The 21972-nt window shown below is 47.3% G+C and overlaps 2 protein-coding genes across 5 annotated transcripts in view; one reads left to right on the plus strand and one right to left on the minus strand.

Moving 5' to 3' along the window:
• USP35 (ubiquitin specific peptidase 35) overlaps positions 1–7471 on the plus strand; it is a 29949-nt gene extending 22478 nt beyond the window's left edge. For all 3 annotated transcript variants that reach the window (XM_061343280.1, XM_061343281.1, XM_061343282.1), the window contains exons 6-11: positions 413–571; positions 1098–1291; positions 1409–1502; positions 3298–3404; positions 4135–5326; positions 5944–7471. In XM_061343280.1, coding sequence (XP_061199264.1) covers positions 413–571; positions 1098–1291; positions 1409–1502; positions 3298–3404; positions 4135–5326; positions 5944–6114 — 1917 coding nt within the window. In that variant the 3' untranslated portion in view covers positions 6115–7471. The remainder of the gene's footprint in view (positions 1–412; positions 572–1097; positions 1292–1408; positions 1503–3297; positions 3405–4134; positions 5327–5943) is intronic.
• Positions 7472–14767: 7296 nt separating this feature from the next.
• Positions 14768–21972, minus strand: part of GAB2 (GRB2 associated binding protein 2) — a 105305-nt gene continuing 98100 nt past the window's right edge. For both annotated transcript variants that reach the window (XM_061343284.1, XM_061343283.1), the window contains exons 6-10: positions 21109–21388; positions 19560–19650; positions 17657–17759; positions 16245–16370; positions 14768–15223 (exon numbers count right to left, since the gene is read on the minus strand). In XM_061343284.1, coding sequence (XP_061199268.1) covers positions 15080–15223; positions 16245–16370; positions 17657–17759; positions 19560–19650; positions 21109–21388 — 744 coding nt within the window. In that variant the 3' untranslated portion in view covers positions 14768–15079. The remainder of the gene's footprint in view (positions 15224–16244; positions 16371–17656; positions 17760–19559; positions 19651–21108; positions 21389–21972) is intronic.

Here is a 21972-nt window from a genome sequence, read left to right on the forward strand (position 1 = left end):
CACACTTGGGCTCCAGGCCCTGCACCAGCTCTGCTGCCCTTCTCTGGCCCCACTCCCTCACCTCAATGTCTCTCTCATAGTGAGGAGCCCAGAACTGAACACAGGATTTGATGTGCGGCCTCACCATGATCACCAAGATTTAATAGACAATGATAATTGCAGCGTGGCAAAGCAGCAGCATGGACCTGCAGGTGCCATGCACCATGAAACCCTCCAAGGTCTATAGCATTTGCACTACTGAAGTCAACAGAAGAGTTGCTGTTGAGCACACAGGGTGAAGGATGAAGTCCAGAATGGCACTGCAGTCAAGTCCTGTTGACTGTCCTTTCTTCCTGGGAGTGAATTCCATTCCCCCACATGTGTGATGAGTAATTTGGAGTCATTTCTGATGCAGTGATTTTCCCTTTTCCAGCTGCTCCCTCACATCCCCAGGCTGGTGGCCTCTCTGAAGAAGGAAGACTCCAATTCTGCCACCAGTTCCCTGGAGCAGCTGGCTGAGCTCATCCATTGCATGTTCTTCCGCTTCTCAGGGTTTCCTGATCTCTATGAACCAGTCCTGGAAGCAGTTAAGGTAAGACATACGCCTCTCAGTCATTTTTCTGTTCTCCGTATGGAAATGGCATTCCAGTTTGCAGCCTGGTGCAGAGGGACCGTGCTACAGGTAAGGATGGCTTAACCTTAACGCCTCAAACTGTGGTAGAAGAAAGGGATTAACATCCTGAGCTTGAGCCCCATGTAGGCAAGTTGATGGAAGATGCTTCTGTTATAGTGGACCAGCGGAAGTTCTGATTGTGCCTGTGGGGTTTAGGTATGATTTTAATATTGAATGCCTCTAAAGGACTAATACTAGCAGTTTATACAGTGTAAAATACAACACAGCACACCAGACAACACTTCTTGTTGGCCAATTCACTGTCTTGTAGGTTTGAATCCCTACGCTTGCAGTGTTAGCAGCTAAACACTTGCATGGATGCGTGTTCATGCAAAGAGCAGGGGAAATGAGATCCATGAGTGCCTCTAGCAGAAGAGTGTTGTGATTGCCCATTACTAACCCTTCACATGGAATGGTTTGTAACACGGATCTCTCTTTCCACAAGGCTCTTCCTGTTCCAAATGAAGACCGGATTAAACACCTCCTGGGACAGAATGCCTGGACCTCGCAGAAGAATGAGCTGGCCTGCTTCTACCCACGCCTGGTATCCAAATCAGAGACAGGAAAGATTGGGTTAATAAACTTGGGCAACACCTGCTACATGAACAGCATCATACAGTCTCTTTTCATGGCTTCAGAGTGAGTCTTTGCACCTTTGCTTCCACCCAAGACTTGCTCCAGGGGTTGCTTACCCCATTGGTGTTATACATCCCATTCCTCCATCCTATGGGCTGCATCTCTGCTTTCCCTTTGCAGCTTTCGGCATTCGGTGTTGAGTCTGACCGAGGGCAACTCCCAGCCCCTGATGACAAAGCTCCAGTGGCTCTTTGCGTTTTTGGAGCACAGTCAGGTAATTATTTCATGTTCTAGTTATTTGTTTGGGCTGTCGGCTGCGGAAAGGCTCGTCTCCAAGTTGCTTCCTGCCGACTCCAACGTGCTGATAAGGAGCTGTGGATCTTGGTGGGTTCTTAGAACGGGTCTTGTTTATAGGAGGGAGGCTAATTTTGGGGGTGGAGAAGGCGAGCTGTGTTCACACCCGGCTGCCTGTCTTCAGTCTTCCTGGGTTGGGCTGATGTAATAACTAATAGCTTTGACAATCAAGTCCTTCTGGCAATAGCTTACACATGTGGCCAGCTGAAAAGCCTGTTGGTATAAAGCAGAGGGTTTTGTTTCTTGCTATGCAGCAGGGAAAAGACTGGAGCAGCTCATTTGTCCTCTTGCTCCGCAGCAAAGCAGAAATCATGGGTGAAAATTGCCTTCAATGGGGTTTTGTTAAAAGAAGAGTAATAAAAATCCCCCTTAGATTCCTGATGCTCTGAATGGTCTATATGTGACGGAAAATCAAATACAAATAACACCCTTAAACAAATGAATTATGAATGCTTTCTGGACAAACATTATATTTAATAGGAGTGACCTGTGGGGATACAGCTAGCTTGTATCTAGCTCCTCTGTTACAAAGCCTCTCTTTCTGTCGCTAGAAATACATTATTTTGAAAGTCCAGTGGTTTTTTCCTTGTTGTGAACCTGGTCATTTGGGCTTTACTTCCCAAACGTTGACTGCCAGAGCTGGCTCGTTGCATTGTGGTATTACAACAGATACCTTTTGGGGTTAAAGTATAGACAACCTGTTAAATTTAACATTTAGCCATAGAAGAGTCTAGGTTTCGATGGTTGGTTGGGGTGTGTGTGACCTGTGATGAGCAAATACAGAAGCAAATGCAATTTAGTTGTTGTGTAGTTTATGGCTAATAACTTCCTGCTCATTTCCTAAGGGCCTTCTTAGTTATTTTTCTTCTTTGAGCTGTTCTTAAAGCCGCTTCTTTGCCAAAGATGCGTCTTTTTCCATGCTAATGAGACAGCTGCTTCCTAATGGCAGTGATTACATTAACTGGAGATGCAGATTACCTGCCTGCAGTGATCAGGATGACAGGTGGAAGTTTAGTGGATTTTTTGCTTTGGTTTTGTTTCTTTTTATTATGAGAGGATTTGGTGAGAGAGATCCTGATCGAATTAAATGGAGCATCAAATTCAATTCAGGCTGAGTTAAGTAGAAATCTCTGGGTGAGGCCAATAAACCATTGAAAATTGAAGGAAGAAATAAACATGTGGATATTTTATGGAGTATATGTAAAATAATGGCTGAAATGCATCCTGCTTGCAGTGAAACATGAAAGTCTTCCTGCGCACTGAGATTAAGCTTTATAGGAATAAAAAGGGAGACCTTATAGGCACACAAGTGCACCCTGCTCCCACTGAAGTAGCCAGGAAGACCCTCCTCTCCCCTGTCTACCCTCCTGTGTGAATAGAATCATAGAATTATTTGGGTTGGAAAGGACCTTAAGATTATCCAGTTCCAACCCCCTGCCATAGGCAGGGACACCTCACACTAAACCATGGCACCCAAGGCTCTTGAACACTGCCTTGTCACCTGGCCTTGAACACTGTCATGGATGGAGCATTCACCACTTCTCCGGGCACCCAGTGCCAGAGCCTCAGCACCCTCACAGTAAAGAACTTCTTCCTTATATCCAGTCTAAACTTCCCCCATTCCAGTTTGAACCCATCACCCCTTGTCCTGTCGCTACAGTCCCTGATGGAGGGTCCGAAGATTAAATGCATTTCTTCTTCTGTCTCGTTGCCAGCGACCTGCCATCTCACCTGAGAGTTTTCTTTCTGCCTCCTGGCCCCCCTGGTTCACCCCTGGTGCTCAGCAGGACTGCTCGGAGTATCTCAAGTACTTGCTGGACCGGTACGTGGCCATCACCACCAGTCTGGAGTCTGATGGCAGTGATTGCCCTAGACCAGACTTAAAGTTTAATGCTGACCCATGTGCAGGTGGCTGAGACCTGGAGGAGGTGGGAGAATAGAGGCTTTGGGTGACAGACTGTGAGAGCTGTCCAGGGCTCCCTGATAAAACCCTGCTTGGGCTGGCTTAGGGATAAGGTCAGAAAGGGTTTGGGTTGGAAGGGGCCTTAAATCTCATGCAGTTCCAACCCCTGCCACGGGCAGGGACCCCTTCCACTGGAGCAGCTTGCTCCAAGCCCCTGTGTCCAACCTGGCCTTGAACACTGCCAGGGATGGGGCAGCCACAGCTTCTCTGGGCACCCTGTGCCAGCACCTCAGCACCCTCACAGGGAAGAACTTCTGCCTAATGAGTTGTACCAAGTTTGGATTTGCATGACAAGGCACTCAGCCTCCCCTGTAAAATGTTCATTCCTGCCTTTCTCTTACCTAGAAATCCCCAGTTTCTGGTGTCCCGTTGATGCCTCTACAAGTAGGGGGTCAATGGCACATGGAGACCTCAGGTTCCCAAATCCTGCTCAACTCCTCCCCACCTTCCTTCCATAGTTCCAGATCCCTGGGCATGCACAGGTTAACCCAGATTAACCCCTTGGAGAGAAGAACAGAACCTGTACTTAAAGACTACCTCTTGATGTTGTATTGGTGCATGATGCAGCCTTTTTTCCCCCCTTCCAAAGGTTACATGAAGAAGAAAAGACTGGGAAAAGGATCTATCAGAAACTCAAGGAATCCAGCTTAATGTCTCAGGCAGTGGAGCATCATTACTTAAACAAGACACTGATTGAGAAGATGTTTGGGGGTAAAATGTTGACAAAGATCCGCTGCTTGAAGTGTCTGAATGTCTCCTCCCGGGAAGAAGCCTTCACAGACCTGTCCTTGGCTTTCCCCCCGTCGGATAGGCACATCCGGAGGAGCACATCTGTTTTACCTGTGGAAGAAATCGGCCCACATCTTATTGAGCCTCCTGAAAACCCAAGCCAGCTTACGGGGTCTCCTTGGATCCAGAGGAAGGCTCCTATGGCCCGAGAACCTGCAGCTCCACCAATGCCAGTGGAAACATTGGGTTTCCAGGTGCCAGGAGAAGCGGCAAATCCCTTAAGTGGCAATGCTATTGGCTTGGATGCAGCCAAAGACCCAATCTCAGCCAAAGACTCCAGATCTGTCCCGGATTTAATCAACTATTTTCTATCCCCGGAGAGGCTGACAGCAGAGAACAAGTACCACTGTGAGAAATGCGCATCCCTGCAGGATGCTGAGAAGGTGGCAGAGCTGACAGAGGGCCCACACTACCTCATCCTCACACTCCTGCGGTTCTCCTTTGACCCACGGACTATGAAGAGGAAGAAGATCCTGGACAATGTCTCCATCCCCGTGGTCCTCAAGCTTCCCATCCTTGTCGCTCCGGAGGAATCCAAGGAGGTTTGCTGGCATGGGAAAGACAGGGCTGCCCCAGGAAGTGGCTTCATGTCTGTTGTGTATGACCTCTGCAGTGTGGTGGTGCATTCAGGCATCTCCTCTGAGAGTGGCCACTACTATTGCTACTCCAGGGAGTGCACTGACACCGTCCCCCATGGGCAGCCCCGGGATGGAGCACCAAAACCAGCCTCTGACAAGCAGTTGGACTTTGAAATCCAATGGTACCTCTTCAATGACACCAGAGTTTCCTTCTCCTCCTTCGAATCCGTCAGCAACGTCACCTCTTTCTTCCCCAAGGACACTGCCTATGTCCTGTTCTACAGGCAGCGGCCGGGCAGGCAGAGCTGCCTGCTGCATGAGGCTCTGGCCGAGGCTGGCCGCCTGCATGGAGAACCTTCCCTCCATAAGGACCTGATGGAAGCCATTTCCAAAGATAACATCCTCTACTTGCAGGTAACTCCCTCTGCTGTGCACAGCAGGGTGCAATCCTGCAGCTTCCCGGCTCACGGGCTCCATTCCCACCCATCCGGGTTGTGTCCTATGGATAAATCCACGCATGCGGACACCCACCCACTCCCTGAAGTCAAATCGCTTTCCTTTTTAGCACCCAGGTATAAACAGGTTGTAGTTTCCTGATGAAACTGGGTGTCGAGGTTGGTGCAAGGCACCTCTTGGTTGTGCTTGGGGTTGACTTGCTGTTGCCTGCCTCAAGCAGCACTCCTAAGGGCCTGAGAAAGATGGATGGGCTGGGAATACAGACTAGAACAGATTGCATTCAACTGGTGGAGTTCAGTGCTTTCCAAATGGCAATGTCCCATAGGATATTAGCAGCACCTGGGAGAGAGTCCTTCCTCTCCTAGAGGTGACATGGAAGGGCTGGTTTTGATCATTGGAGAGGCTCAATGCTTTGCTGCTCTAGAGATTAGCACATGGCCTTCTCACCGCAGTTTAATTTGGAGGAGGGCAACCCAAAGGCCTCCCAAGTCCTTGGGAAGGGTGGGAGCATCCCCCTACCTGGGTCATTTATCCACAGATATCCTTGTGTTATTTCTCCCTCTTTATTCTCCCAGGAGCAGGAAAAAGAAGCCAGGAACAGAGCTGCCTACATTTCTGCCTTGCCAAAATCCCCACTGTGGTGGAGAGACTTTGACAGGGATAAGGATGATGACAACTCCTCGGGGGGCTGCAGCCCTGCGGCGGGTGGTGGTGGATCCGGCTCCTTCCATGGACTTGTCTTCTAGCCAATGGATTAAACCAGATAATCAATGTCCATGGGGACAACCTGAAGCCAGAGGTTCCTCTTCCTCGCCTTGATGACAATGAGCATCTTGGAGGAAGATTTAAGGAACATTTAGATGGAAAAGGACTCAGGGGTTGTTTTGGAGGCGCCCGGAGGGTCCCACTGCTTCCTATGCACTTGGTCTTCACGCCTTAATGTAACTAAGCTAATGCAGAGATGAGCAGCTGCTGACAGCTCGGAGAAGTGCCCTTTTGCTTCAGCATAGCCGTGTCTTGCCCGCTGTGAGCCATGTCACCAGCCTGGGGAGAGGATGGGGACAGGGATGAAGATGGACCCAGTGGGGCTGCAGGGATGGAGATCTCCCAGTGCACATCCCATCTACAGCTGTGACTTGGTTTGGGAGTGACCTCTTGTTGTTGTTGGTTATTTTAATGTGGTTTTGAGAACTTGACATACCTCTAAAGATAGAAAAAGGCTGAAAGATGCCAAGCAGCCAATGTGACAATGCTGGTCTTGGGGGGTGGTAAGCTTGTAAACCTGTTTGGTCACAGTGAGCAGTGGCAGGTCAACCCAGAAGAGATTGAGGGTACAGACCCCTCCAGCCAAGAGAGACTGATGTGGTCTGGTTGGGTTTTTAGGTCTCCAGCAAAGCCACTTGTGTTGCTGGTGACCTCTGGATGCTGTTAGTGATGCTGGTGGTGTACACAACAGGCCCAGATGCACAGCTGTTCTTCCAGATGTGTCATTAAGACTCAGCCTCTTCCTGCTGCTGTCATCTCACAGCTTTCTGGGCTGGATCTGCCCTTTAAAACGTGGGCTTCCCACTGGAATACCTTGAACTGAGCAGCAGATGACAGCTACCCTAAACCTGCTAACCCAAAAAAGCTGATTTAGAAGGAGAGAAGCCCAACCAGATATATTCTATCAACCCAATATAAATACATACTACATAAACCAATCTGATATATAAATCAGTAATGGGAAGGGGTGATTTTGGTGGCATGTGACCAACCCAAGCCTTGGGCCATGTGGCTATAAGACCACAGCTCCCTCCCATGTCCCTCCCCAGCCGTTGTCCCTGCCTGCTCCTCCCTTGCGCCTGTAGTAGAGATTTCTCTAGCTCAAGTGGCAGAACCTTGTGCCTTAGGTCTTGTGTGCAGGGCCTAATCCTGACCATGGCGTATTGGGGTGGGAATATTGTATTGCCGTGGAGGAAAAGATGAAGCACAGATGTTGCTACAGATAAGGTGAACAGAAAGTCTGCTAGAGAGGACACTTGGGATCAGATCTCTGGCGTGTACTATCATATTCTTTTATTGCCTTTCCTATATACAAATAAAGGAAATGAATGAATTCAATGTAGGGCCTCAGTGTCTTATTGCAATACTCATAGCTATGGGTTCGATGGGTCAAAAAAGAGATGGGAGATGAGCATTCAACTTCACATACATGGGACATCACTGCAGAGTGATGCCTTGGAAGATGGGAGCAGGCAGTGGTGGGACGGGGACCTGCAGCCTCTGAATGCAGATCACAGTCCTGTTAGTGGGGGTTTGTAGTTGAGCAGTGGAGTGTGTTTGTTGTATTTAAGTCCATTATACTTAAAAGTGATGCTAAAAGGAAATAAATATGGACCCAAAGCTGAAGTTATACAGAAAGATCAGTGTTTCCTGGTATTATTAATAGACCTTTATGAACCTCCTGTCCCAAGAGGTTGCTGAAAGCTTTCATGTTGCTGTCATTCCAACTCTTTGCGTTGTGCTGGAGGATCACATTAGAGGCATTTTCAGGGCCATGTGCTGAATGTGCTTTTGCAGGAGAGTGTCTTGATAGGATCCTAATCTAAACAACCAAAGCAGATAATCAACCCAAAAGACCTGTTCTTGTGCTTAGGTTTTATGGGTGATTTGTTGTCCTAAACTGGAGCTCATGGGTGCTGAGCTGCTGATGGGTAAGGAAGGCAGCGCTTCCTTACTCTGCACACACCAAAGTGTGTCTCTGGAGGAGATATATAGTATGAAATTCACTTTAGCAGCTGAAAACACATGGTTTGGGTTCTGGTATTAGGGAAAACATGTAACTGCATCCTAAACGCCCTCATTCTACAGACAGGAAGCTGTAGGATATACTTGGTGACACTGGGAAGATGCTCTGAAAGCATTAAAGGTGCTGCATAATTCAACTTGATCAGGTCATTAATTCCCCCGTTCTCTTCCCACTCCGAATCCATGCTGGGAGTCACCAGTGAGAGATGTCTTTATATTACCAGTCTTTAATTTCCCTATTGCTTTCCCGCTGCATATACAGTACTTAAAAATGAGATCACCTTCACGTCAGGCATGTACCATGTTTATTAACAGCAAAAAAGTATTATCTAGGCTTCACTCAAGACCAATTTACAGGATAAATAATTGTTTCAAATTACTTTTAATAAAAAAAAACCAAACAACAAACCCCCAAAGAATAAATTAATAACTTAAGTGATTAGCTGTCCACAGTGATTTGAAAACCGAATAACCATTCAAACAGTGACACCACAAGAAGACACGTACTGTACAGTTTGCCACAGGTTACTCTTGTCTTTCCTTCTACAAATGGAAAACAACAACAAAAAAAGAAAGGAATTAAAAAGACTTCTCTTTAAGAACAGTCATAGGCTTGGAAACACACAAAACATCCCTGCGGATCGGCTGCCGGTGCCATGGCTTCCCAGCCAGGGCTCCGACCCTTCCTCGCAGCAGGTTAAGGAACAAATGGATAAAACTACCCTAATTTGGCTGGGTTTGTTCCCACTCAATCCAAAGTCAGTGGAGACCCATTGACTTCACCAAGGGCTGGGTTGAGTGGGATGTAGCTACTCTAAAAGTTTGGTCCTAACCCTACGGGATTCATTGGAGAGCTCCAATTGGAGCCCAGGTCCTATTCCATTTCCCTCTCTCCAACATGCTTCAGCCACCACATCCAAACAAAACGTGGTATTTCCAGGGCCAGTGTGGCAGCAGAAGGCTGAAACTGTGCAAATGGCTTTTCCCCTCGCTCAGGAGAAAATCCTGCCAAATTATTTTCCACCTCAGGAATTAAGGTTGAGGGTTTTTAATGGGTTTTGCAGAGCAGGATGTGCAGTGCCATGTGTGATGCTGGGCATGACAAGACGGTCGCACCACATGCTGCTCGGCTGTTGCATGCAGACTCAAAGCAGCTCTTTGCATTATTAGATGTCAATTAATTACACCCCACAACACATGTGACTTGGGGAAGTAAGTGCTAAAACCCTTCATTTTACAAGCTGGAGAAGTGGGATACAGAGTTCAAATAAGCCCACTTGTCCTACCTGATGTCACCTAAAGAACAACAGTAAAAATGATGGATTGGTGCCTCTCCCATATAGTCAACCCACTGGCCTACAAATGAACAGATTGTATGTTAACATGGGTTGCATCACTGGTTTGGAGGTAAGTCCACTGAGAAGCTCTTTTAGCTCAGGAGATGGGGCCATGTGGCCCAGCTTCTGCTCCAGATGTTGCTTGGCTTGTGCCAAAACTATGTGGCAGGACTGGCTGGCCATAGGTTGGTGGGGACAGAGCTGTTTGGTGACACCTTGCTATGTATCAGCTTTTCTGAGCAGCAGACACTGGAGTAGCAACCTGATGAACAGTAATACTTTAGGAGTGTGAGCAAGGAGATCAAATTGTGTCTAACAAGGATGGGACACCAAGGATGAGCTGATGGAGGGATGAACGGCTCCAGGCTAAGCAGAAATAATGACGACAAGGTGCACATCTCTACCTGCAAGAGCATCATTAATAGTTGCAAGATCATTGTGTACATGTGGGCAAGTTGGTGCTTTCTGGGCAGAGGCACACAGACTTGACAGAGGCCACAAGCTGGTTTCTTGGCCCTTGTGATTTGGTGCTGGGCTGGTCCCTCTGATTTTCTTGATGGCTTTTGATGGGCGTGCCTGTCCTGTGGCTGGCGCTGGGGTTAGGCTCTGCTCTTTGCCCTTTCCATTTCAAGTAGGGCTTCTCCATAGGCACAGCCCCACTGCAGCCATCTCATCCAGACAACATCCCTTCAATGGACACACAGTGGGTGAGTGTCAGCTTTTACATGGAGCAACAACATCACCAGGTGAAAGAACATCAACGCAATGAAAGTATGACTTCAGAAAACCATCCTCTTACTCGCCTCTAAGGACAGGAAGATCAGTCAGGATCTGGGAGCTATTTAAACCTTTTCCTACCAAATCCCACTACCACATAAAACCTGGGCATGGCTCTACCACTCCCAAGGAGCCATGCTCAATGGATGGCCAAAGGAACCCAACTCTTCCCACCATGCTCAATGGACTGGGACAGGGTGTAGGGGCTGGCATGGAGCTGCAGAGAGCTCTAGGTCAATGTCTGTCCTAAGACATGTACAGGTTCAAGCTGTCTCCCAGTTGTCTGTGTCCTGGATGACTTTGTCTGGGCTAGCACTCTCCCACATGCAAGGGATGACCTTAGTGTGAATTAGGTCCCCTTGCTGGGGAATATGGGGTTGAGCTGTGCCTTGCCACTTGGCTTCATGGCTAGAGAAAAGGCCCTGGCCCTGTTTTGGATGCTACAGGGCTATAGGCAATACCTCTGGCCCCTTCCCCCACATGGAGAAGTGTCCACTCAGCACCAGCAGCACTGGGTAAAGTGTGGGGAAGAGATATCTCCAGTTCCATACCCTGTTCCAAGGAGGGTCAGCTATGGGGTTGAATCACCTTAGTCTTGAAAAGTTCAAGGTGGAAGTGGAACCCTGTGGGATAACCCTGTAAGTCCTGAGAGCAGTGGGAGCTCCCCACACATCAGTGCATGGCTTTTACTGAGCAAAACCCCACTCCACAACCCACAGATCTCCACAAATCTGAGTCAGGACTCATGCCAAATGTGAGGTCCAAGGCTCAAATCTTCCTGCCAAACTCCTCTACCCTCTCTCCTCCCAATCTCATGTTCCCCCATACATAACCCTTGACAGTGGCTGGTGACCCTGGGTCCAAACCCATCCCAGTCAACCCAACTCTTAGCTACCTTTTGGTTGTGGCCCTATCTGCCAGACACTCATGTTTGCCCTGGCACAATCTGCACTCACTTGTATTTTCTTTCTCCAGCTTGAGACTAACCTATGCCTGGCATCTATTTGGAGCTGGAAATGCATTTCCCACCCAACAGTTAAATGTCAATTCAGAGCAAATCAGCTCCAGGGCGTCTCACACATGTCACCAGACAGGCACCGCAGAATCATAGAATGGTTTGGGTTGAAAGGATCTTAAGATCATCCAGTCCAACCCCCTGCCATAGGCAGGGGACACCTCACACTAGACCGTGTCACCCAAGACATGAGCAGCAGTAGCACATTCACAGCAAGGGATACACACTTTTGGAGACTTCTGCCTTCAAAACCACCACCTTAGTCATTTTGAAGCTCTGGGAGAGCTTTAAGCCATAGCCCTGGTACTTCATAAAACTAAATATTGACGTCATGATGCTTGTTCCAAAGACAACCTTTCTCCATGAGCCCACGCACACATGCAAGCACATCCCTTTTCTTAAATGGGACTCAAGAGCTGGCTCTAATGGGAAGACTCAAGCCATTTTAATGGCAATTAAAGTGAACCATCTGCAGTGTTCCCAGCTTCCCAAAATACCTATTTCTAGCAAAGGAGTCAGTTGTACTTGAGCATCCAAGTATAGAGTGGATGTGATAAACTCCATGCCTTCAGGACAAAGTTCTTGGCAGTCTATGTAATTAAACCAGCTGCTTTTCAATATGGTTTAAGACTAAATACTGCACAAACATTAATCACCAGGGACCGCTGTAATCAGCTCGGCAACCGTCAGGAATGACTATTTCCACTGCAGCTATTGATTACTTAATGGATTTCAGGAAAGGGTTGATATAGTCTTGTCTGCATGACAGTGCGTAGAGTCTATGGACTTAGTTTGGAGGGGCCGTTTGCTTGGTGCTTAGCAGGGAAAAAACCAGGGACCTCCTTACAAAGCAGAGAGGGACCAGCAAGCAGCAGTTGCAAAATAACTACTTTTGGGCTGTTTTGGCCATTGGTCTGCCAAAAGCAAAGGGCCAGTTACTGGGGATGCTCATGAAAGCCAACCATCAAAACAGAGAACTGAGCTATTCCATGCAAGTGCTTGTCCCATAAACAAATATAGGCATTTGTGGGACATGGAGAAAAGGGACCAGTTTCATCAGTACCACAAAGGGTTTTTCCAATCTTAATGCTTTGGATTAGATGTGGGAGTGGGCATTGGATGCACCTAGTCCCAGCTCAGAAGCACAAGGCATGACTCAGTAAGAAACATCACACCCCATAGTGTTGCCTCTCAAGCCACTGCACCATCAAATGCCTGCTGCTGATGCTTCCCCATCACCTTCTGACCTTCAAGGTACATTTGGGACTTCCTGAGCTCCCCGTGTCCCAGGTGGAGGAAAAAGACTCAGTCTGAGCACAGGGTATCGCTTGATTTCTCAAGGCTTTTGGTGCAGTTCAAGACTGTTTTAGCCTGGAACTAATTGCACCGTTTTACAGAGCAAGACCCAAAGCAGCATAAGGAACCATTCCCAAAATTCCTGCTGCAATCCACCCCAGAGATAGCTGCTTTTTCATGTAAGAGGAGGAGATCAGCACACTTTTGGCAAGGAAATACATCCAGCATGCACCATAACCCTGCTTCCCCAACCTCATCTTCCCTTGTGTCCCTCTAACAGTTTAGAACAGCTTCCTACTTGAGTCACATTTGCTTTTTGGTGGGGATGGGTGATCACACACTTCAGTGGGTTCTGGAGAAGGCCCAATGTTTGGTCTCCCCTGAGATGCGGTGATGAAAGCAGCTATAGAAATACGAAGCACTGAAGTCTGGTCTTCATTTCATTATCTCACCATGCAAGCTTGCAAGCCCCCAATGAGAAGCAAGGACCCTTGCAAGCTGCAACACACTCCCTGACCTTCAGAAAGCATCTGGATGTGCTAAATCTTCCCCTTTGGGTCTTTTTTCCCCCTCTCTTCTAGATGATTATTGTTTTTACCATAAGCATTTGTTTCATTATTCCTGTAAAAGGCTAACAGTTCGATGTCTTAAAAGGGTTGTCAGAGTTTTTCCATTATTATCCTTCCCTTTCACGGCATGAAAGAAACAAATAGAAACTGGTGTTGGAAGTTCAACACTTACTTTACCAGCATGCAGCCCTTAAGGGACCACTATCCTATCCCAGTGGGGGTCACATCTGGCCCTTTCCAAACCCAGACCAAGATTAAACAAACATGTTAACACTTAAGCTTTAATAATCAATACAATTTGGTGGTTGGAACATAGAGCTTGTAGAGCTGGGAGGGTCCAGCTTGCAGAGAGAATAGCTCCAGCTCTTTAATAAATATTATTGCCTAATCTTTCTAATGTCTCCTTCATTTGGCTCTTGGTTTGTGGTTGGCCTGTTTATTCATGTCATTGCTGGCTGTCTGGCAATCAGGCTGCTCCATGGCAATCATTAGTTCTTCCTGTTTTCATGAGATCATGAATTATTATCTCTGCAATAAACTGTCTCTTCCTTCTCTGCACTCTGTCCCCCGCAGCTGCCTTGGGAGCGATCCCAAAGCCTGGATGTGTCAAGGATGCTGGCAAGGGGCAACAGCAGATTCCCACCCATCATTAGAGCCCAGGGTCAACAAGCCCTATTTCTGTGTTGAAGAAGCACTGATGAACATGGGGAGAAAAATCTGGTCCAGCCCTTTGTACCCAACACCAAACCAACCATAACAATACATGAAAGCTAATACTGAAACACCTTGCTCTGACTCTCCTGACCAGCCTCTTCACAAGCCTAAGGCCTCTCCATCAACCAACATTTCAATTACCCTGCTCCTTTCTTCTAGGATACACTCCACTGGAGCTCCTCATTCAAGACAACCTCTGCAGTACATCATCCACCTTCTCCCAGTCCTCACAACAGCCTTCTACTCCCACCTTGTCACTCATCCTCACACCAGCCCAGATATACATGGTTTCCAGAGCCTCCCTGTACCCCTGTGCTTAACCACAGAGCTTCTGATGACGGCCACAGATGTAGGACTCTTATTCTATGGGCTTTGTTTGGTGCCACAAAGGGCAGATTTTGGTTCTTGGGGCCAGATTCATAGGTTTCACACAGGCAATGGGTCAGGGCTTAAATTCTACCATCCTAAGCCAATTTCTCCAGCCTGTTGACTTTGAGAGATGCTGGAGAGTATCAATATCAGAAGACACCCCAACAAACTTGGCTGTTCCAAGCATGCATTCGTGTGTGTGAGCATGTGCTGGCATATCTGTGTGTGTACAACGGAGAAAGTCCTGGGCTTCTAAGTCAGCTCAATGGGATGCTCTTCAAGCTCCTGAAGGTTATCAACCACAACCAAAACCATGGGGGTTGTTCCCCCAGGAGGAGAAGAGCCCTCAGAGGTTTTGAACACATTATTTACAAGAGTTGGGACAATGCAAGTGATTTCAAAAGGAATGGTCCTTGCTTAGTTTTGGGACTGGGAGGAGGCAGAGAGAAGGGCAACCATGAGTGGGGAATCAGAGCTGGGAATGAGAGATGCTGCAAACCTGCATGGTATGGAAGAAGATGGGGAGAGATGATGCAGTGTTAGCATGTACAAGGTGGCTTTAATAGCTGCAAGCAAAAGATGTGTAAGGTGAAACCTGGTATTGCTATGTCAAAGTTCCTGGACAGTGCATCCAACAGCTAAAGCACAAACCTAGCCACCGAACGTACTTGGTCTTTATCACCGGCAAACAGTATCTGCCAAATCTGCCCCTGAATTTAAGTTTCTTTTTGCCTTAAAAAGAAAACCAAGAAACAATGGAGATCTCCTCCCCTCTGCAGGTAAGTCTTAGGAATCCAGCCCAAGCACAGCTGGGATTTGCCTGTTTCACTGCCTGTCCCAGGCTCTACTGCTTCGTGCTCTTGGCAGGCTCTGAGGACTGCCGCACATCAGTCCACTCCTGCATGGTGCTCTGCAGCGCCTGTGTCTTCTCCTTGTCCACTTGCACGTAGTCAACCTTCTCATCCGAGGCAACTGATGAGGTGGAGGGCTGCGGGGAGGAGAAACATGGCATTGCCTGGTCACCCATCAGATCCCTGCTCTTCCCTCTTGCTCCTTCCTGTAACAACATCATGGATGCTACACGTCCACCAGCATCTCCCCTTCTTTCTATAGCTCATCGTAGAATTATAGAATCGTAGAATAGTTAGGGGTGGAAAAGACCTTAAGATCATCCAGTTACAACCCCCCCTGCCATGGGCAGGGACACCTCACACTAAACCATGACACCCAAGGCTCTGTCCAACCTGGTCTTGAACACTGACAGGGATGGAGCATTCACAAGCTCCCTGGGCAACCCATTCCAGTGCCTCACCACCCTAACAGGAAAGAATTTCCTCCTTATATCCAATCTAAACTTCCCCTGTTTCAGTTTTAACCCATTACCCCTTGTCCTATCACTACAGTATCCTCCCTCTAACATCCCAAAGGGCCTTGGATGGAAGATTCCAGTCTGCTCTGCATCTTGCTTGAATAAAGTGCAATGGTAAGGTAGAAACAGCACATGGGCTCTATCTACCTTCACATCAAATGGGGCATGAGTATTTGGTTGCAAATGTGATACCTAACTGCTGTTATTGCAAATTCAGCTCTGCACCTTGCTCATTTTCTTGCACAGAGCTCAAGAGCTCTTACAGAGGTTTTGGAGGACTTGTTCTGAAGAAAGAAAAAGAAATGAATTCTGATGCTTCTGGGGATACTTCTTGACAGCTTTTGCATATACAATCTCAAGCTGAATTTCTGGTTCTATCAGCGTCCCTGGAGCCCTGCTGTGTGGCTGGTAACTCTTCCAGCAAGGCTGCAGGCATGCAATACACTGAGTCTGATCAAGAATAAGCATAGCACCAGGTCATATGGAACCATAGAATGGTTTGGGTTGGGAGGGACCTTAAAGGTCATCCAGTTCCAACCCCCCCCATCATGGACATGGGCATCTTCTGCTAGACCCGGTCACCCAAAACCCCTTTAAAAATACCTCACTTTTAATCAGAAGTATATCAAACCCCTCTTACCTTTCTGTGTGGCCCTGGTGAGCTTGGCTGGAAGTCCAGGGCCAGATAATCCACACTCCCCGAGCTCTTTTTAGGCGCTGGGCTGTTGGTGCCACTAGGAACAGGAGAAGCAGAAATGGGGTTTTGCTAATGCAGGGAAGAGACAGGAGAGATAATGAGGATTAAAATGGGAAGAAAGGAGAAAAAGAGGAATTAACACAAAACTGGCAATAAAATGCCTTGGTGGTGTTCTTTAAAGAGGTTCTAGGCCGGTTATTTGTTCGCCTGCTTCTTGGACCAGGATATGCAGAAATGCTAGAGGCCTACATATATAATAATATATAATATATAATATATAATATATAATATATAATATATAATATATAATATATAATATATATTAGATACAATACATTAATACATAAATACATATAATACATAATACATATATATTACATTATATATTATTATATATTACATATAATATACATAATTGATATATATTATATTTACTATGCCATATGTATTAATATGTCATATGTATTAATACACATAATACATATAATAGATATATATTACATTATCTATTATTATATATTATATATAATATACATAATAGATATGTATTGTACGTATTATGTATTGTATCTAACATCGTATATTAGATATTATACATTATACATATTGTATAATAAATATTATAAATTATACATCATATATAATTATTATAAAATATAATATGCATAATAGATATTACATTTATTACAATATTATATATTAGACATATATATTTAAAGCTCATTCTCTTAACTTGATGTATCAGAGCAGTTCTGCTGCCTTTGTGCTGATGTTGCTCATATGCCTGATAGCAGACATAGGCTTTAGCTTTCCATAGGAGCCCCACCTTGCTGAGGCCAGATCAGCTCTGGGATCTTCACTAATAACAACTACGTTCCACAGAGCACAGATTTCCTCTACCCCCTTAGTTACATAGCCTCAAAAATATGCTTCAAGTCAGCAGCTTCACAAAGAGAGACAAATCCCCTCCTTGCAAGCAGTGCCACTCCCTGCTGCTGCTCCGATAGCCCCTGCCCTCCACACAAACATGATGTCAGCAGCTGTTAGAGGGAAAAAACCCTGGAAAATCAACTTATATTAGGAAAATACACCCTGACAGACCATAGATGATTTTATCCCTTCTTAATTCCTAGCAAAGCCAGTGATATATGTTCCCGTTCTCATATACAGTTAAAACCCCCGTGGGACATGTCATTTTAGCAATGAAAGCCACTGTTTTGTGCATGTAGGGATGTACGTAAGGATGAACACCACATGGTGCTATCTGAGTGCTTCTGTGTCATGAGCTAGGAATGTGTTTGTAGCTCTGGGGAACGTATATGTCCTGCCATATATCTTAGTTGTGGGGCCCTTACCATCGCCACGTAGTTCTCCTCACTGTCTCCCGAGTCAGTGCTGGTGATGCTCTGGGAGGAGACAGGGCGACAGTATTGCAAAGAGCCAGCGTTGAAGGTCTGTCTGTAAGGACAAGGATCAATGCATTAAGGATGGTCGCGTGTGCTGCTGGTCCATTCCCAAGCAAGGATGGGAAAGGGTAGCACATGAGGGTTCGAAACATCACCATGCTCAGATACAGGGCCTGGATATGAAGAGCTTGTGGCACTGAGCTTCTCCAACCTGACCATTCCATGGGTCATAAATCACTGGGTCTGGTCTTGTAATGCTTTTCCTTTCTAAGACCTCTTAACAATACCTTGCTTGCTGTGTACCCATAACCCTCCTGCTATCAGCTCCATGAATCAGGCTCCATGAACTCTGTTTGTCTCACAGGAAACATTTAATTGTGGAGCATGCAGGGCCAGCCTTGGTGAAGCTTCTCACCTCCTGCCCCACCACAGCTCCAGGATTTGTTTGCTCTGCAGGGCCCTATTCACATTTTAGCTGGAATACAAAACCTCCGAGGCATTGTCTTGTTTTCAATTGGACAAACCTGATTATGCCGAAGACCATAATGTAATCAGTGTCTGGCATTAAAGCTTGTGTCTTAAAAAGCTATTTGTTGCCTTGCAGTAAAGGCAGGGCCATATGATTAGCTGATAAAGGAAAAATCCATTAGCTTCTCTGGGGTCGGATGTCTTGTCAATCAAAGCCTGCTCTCTGTTTCCTGGTGCAGTGATTTCAGCACACAGCGCTCATGCCCTGCAGTCAGCCTGCACACAATCCAATTTATTAGAGGAGTCATAGAAGCCAAACCTTGCTTCTGCCTTTCATTGGATAACATCAGGCCACAAATTAGCAGCAAGAACTGGAACTGTGTGAATCCTGTTATTTTTGGCTGGTGGACTTTGCTCTGAAGTGCTTTGGTTTCATTTTGCAGGCTTCCTTCAGGCTAAGCTTTGCTTTCAAGGCAACCAAAACACAGCTCAGTCAGACCCTGCGAGTCTCACCCTGTGTTTTGACACTACAGAGGGTGTTTTGAGGGGGAAAGGTGGATGGGAAATCATGCCCTGCACCTCCAGTGTGGCTGGGATGCGGTGGTGCAGATGGACCCTGAGTTGCGATGGAGCACAGGGCCTTTGTTAGAGCCACAGCTCTCCAGGAGTTGTCAGATCCCAGAGATAGGAAATGTCTTCAAGAGATCTTAATTAGCTGCTTAGCCACCTGCTGGGCTTTCATGTGAAATCCCAACCTAAACAAATGTGTTCTCTTGCCACCAACTGTGATGTGGGGAATGCGAATCTGGCTCTCGCAACACTTGACTAAGCTCATGAGGGGCTCAAGACAGAAGCCACTCTGCTTCAACAACATCTGGACCAGCTCCTAAGTCTGGCCATGATGTGACCAAGGAAACCCCCAAATTGCCGTGGTGTGGCAGGATATTTTAGGAAATAATTACTCCATAAGTGTCCCTCTTCCCAAATAGCTCCTGCTGGTCCCTAATGGGGGTAGTGTGTTGGGCAAGGTGGACTTTGATGCCAGTGCAGATGTTTATGTGATGTTACAGCTCCTGTTGCTAACACCGACAAAGAACACAATGAGGACTGAAGGGGTCATCCAGCTTTTGGGGGAATTTGGGTCTGCATCCAGTGCCTGGGCTCAGTTCAAGCTTGATTTAAGATGACTCATGAGAAACGTGCCCTTTGTAAAAAGAGAATGTGGGTCAGAAGGAAGCAAAGGGGCAGTGGACATCCCCCTTACACTCAGCCAGAGGTGTCTAACCCATGGCAGAGGTGACAGCGTGTCTACACATGGACAAGAGCAAGATCAGAGATCTGCAGCTGGAGCACAGCAACAATTCATACCCCAGCCATTACTCACGTTGGCCTGGACCAGGATTTTGTGACTGGTGATTTGAAGGGAAGTTCATCGATGACAGTGTTGTTCCTCAGGTCCAATGGTGATGGCTTTGCTGGGGAAGAGAAAAGCCTTTATTTAGAGGCAGCACATTCCCATAGTTCAGCACCCATGACTGACATGTCCCCAACAATATGCTGGTTGCTTCCCATTCTCCTAATCAGAACCTCAGCCTTCCATGCTGGTGGCAAATATCCCCAACCAAACTCCCTGCATCCATTTATGACAGGACTGGGGGAAAACAGACAATTTCGCCCCCTGACCCACAGCCCCAGAGAGGATGGATGGCCCCTAAAGGGGAATGTGCCTTCCAGGGAATAGAGATCTGCTAAAAATGCCTTAACTCCCATTCATAGGGAGCTGTGATAATCCATTAGATGGGGACAAGACCAGGCTCTGAAAGTTCTGATCTGCCTCTGGCCAGAGAATTTTTTCCATAGAGAAAGGGTTGGGAAAGGACATCTGCAGTGTAACATGAAAGCTCTAAAGCTCTTCTCATCACGGATGGTTCATTAGGTGGAATAGTGTTGCAGTCCAGCCCCAGTCCTTGCCTAGCATGTCAATCAGGTTAGGTGTTGACACACTAATGATGGGAGCCCTCCTTCTCAGGATCTTATTGGTGAGCTATCAGGCAATGGTTTGGGGTGGGATTTGGAGGGTGTAGACAAAGCCTGGATGGAAGAACTAGAGCCAGCCAGTAGGAAACAGGAGAAACCTGGGTCATCTGAATACAATGCAGAGATTTTGGGGTGGAGTGCAGGGAGGGCAAAGGTGGTGAAATCCTGCCTGCAACATGCATCTCCTGTAAAGGCCAGGAGGGGTTCGAGACAGGCTGTTCAAGCATCCTGAAAGCTGCATTTGCACAATAGTGCTCCTGAAACAGGAAGGGGATGGGGAAGATCTGAAGGTTTGACTGTGCAGGTGGGAGCAATGCACATAGAATCACAGAATGCCAGGATGCTTTTGGTTGGAAAGGGCCTTAAGATCATCCAGTTCCAACCCCTGCCATGGGCAGGGACACCTCACACTAGACCCAGTTGCTCCAAGGCTCTGTCCAACCTGGCCTTGAACACTGCCAGGGATGGGGCAGCCACGGCTTCCCTGGGCTCCCTGTGCCAGCGCCTCAGCACTCTCACAGTAAAGAACTTCTTCCTTATATCTAACCTGAACTTCCCCTGTTTCAGTTTGAACCCATCACCCCTTGTCCTATCACTACAGTCCCTAATGAAGAGTCCCTCCCCAACATCCTTATAGGCCCCCTTCAGGCACTGGAAGCTGCTCTGAGGTCTCCACGCAGCTTCTCTTCTCCAGGCTGAACAGCCCCAGTGTTCTCAGCCTGTCTCCATACAGGAGGTGCTCCAGCTCCTGATCATCCCTGTGGCCTCCTCTGGACTTGCTCCAGCATCCCACCTGGGGCTGGACTTGAGTGTGCACAAGACAATGTGTGTAGTCTGAAGCATTACAAGAGTAGAAGGGTTCCTGGAAAGACTCACCCATAAATAACTGCTCTCACCTTTCCGATCGGGTTTGAGGTTGCGGTTGACTGGCGGGGGCTGGATCTCACTCAGCCGCCTGTGGCACTGCGCCATGGCTCCTTTGTGCACAGGGAGGGTGGCCGAGGACAACCCCACCAGGTCAAAGTGATGTGGCCCAGGGCTCATGGGGATGTACAGATTTTGGGCATTGTCGTTGGCTTTCTCGGTGTGGATCAGGGGTGAGGAACCGGGGTTCATGGGGACATAGTTGTCCTCGGAGTCAGTGCTATGGGAGCGGCCCACTGCTGCCTTGGCTTGCTGGGGGACAAGAAGGAGGATGTGCTGTGAGCATCAGATACTCCTCAACCCCATTCCACTATAAAACCTTCCATCTCAGCATTGCTGAACACACACCTGAGGTGGGACCAGCTCTAAAATCTCAGCACAGAAGGATGGGGTGGGCTGTCTCCTCCTTTGCCATCAGATTTCACTGAGAAGGTCTACCTTCACTGTTTGCAAGATGCTGAAACATCCTGAGTTCAGAGAAAGGTCTCAATCACCCAGACCTGAGCCTCTTCTCATGATCAGAGTGAGCTGCAGAAGCACGCTCAACCTGAAAAGTCATTTTTCCCTGGGCTCTGGCCATGACTAAAATGCAATATGAAAGGCTGCTTTAATGTCATTTCCAGCTCAGGAAGTCTTAGAAAGTGCACAAAAGAGGCTTTTCTGGCAACATGTCAAAATTCAGCTCAGCAGCATCCCAGGCTTTCAGGAAGAAGCCAAACTCCTGGGTGCTTTTTTGGGATCAAAGCTCCAGGCAGATACACTCTGTGGAAGCACCCAAAGCAAACCTCTGCATGAGGTGCTGGGTTAGGTCATTGTTTCTCCATCTCTACCCTCCA

This window comes from Neopsephotus bourkii, unplaced genomic scaffold, assembly GCF_033783945.1.
Source record: "Neopsephotus bourkii isolate Nb327-2 ecotype Australia unplaced genomic scaffold, CSIRO-AGI_Nbou_v1 NB_1825, whole genome shotgun sequence".
Lineage (NCBI taxonomy): Eukaryota > Metazoa > Chordata > Aves > Psittaciformes > Psittacidae > Neopsephotus > Neopsephotus bourkii.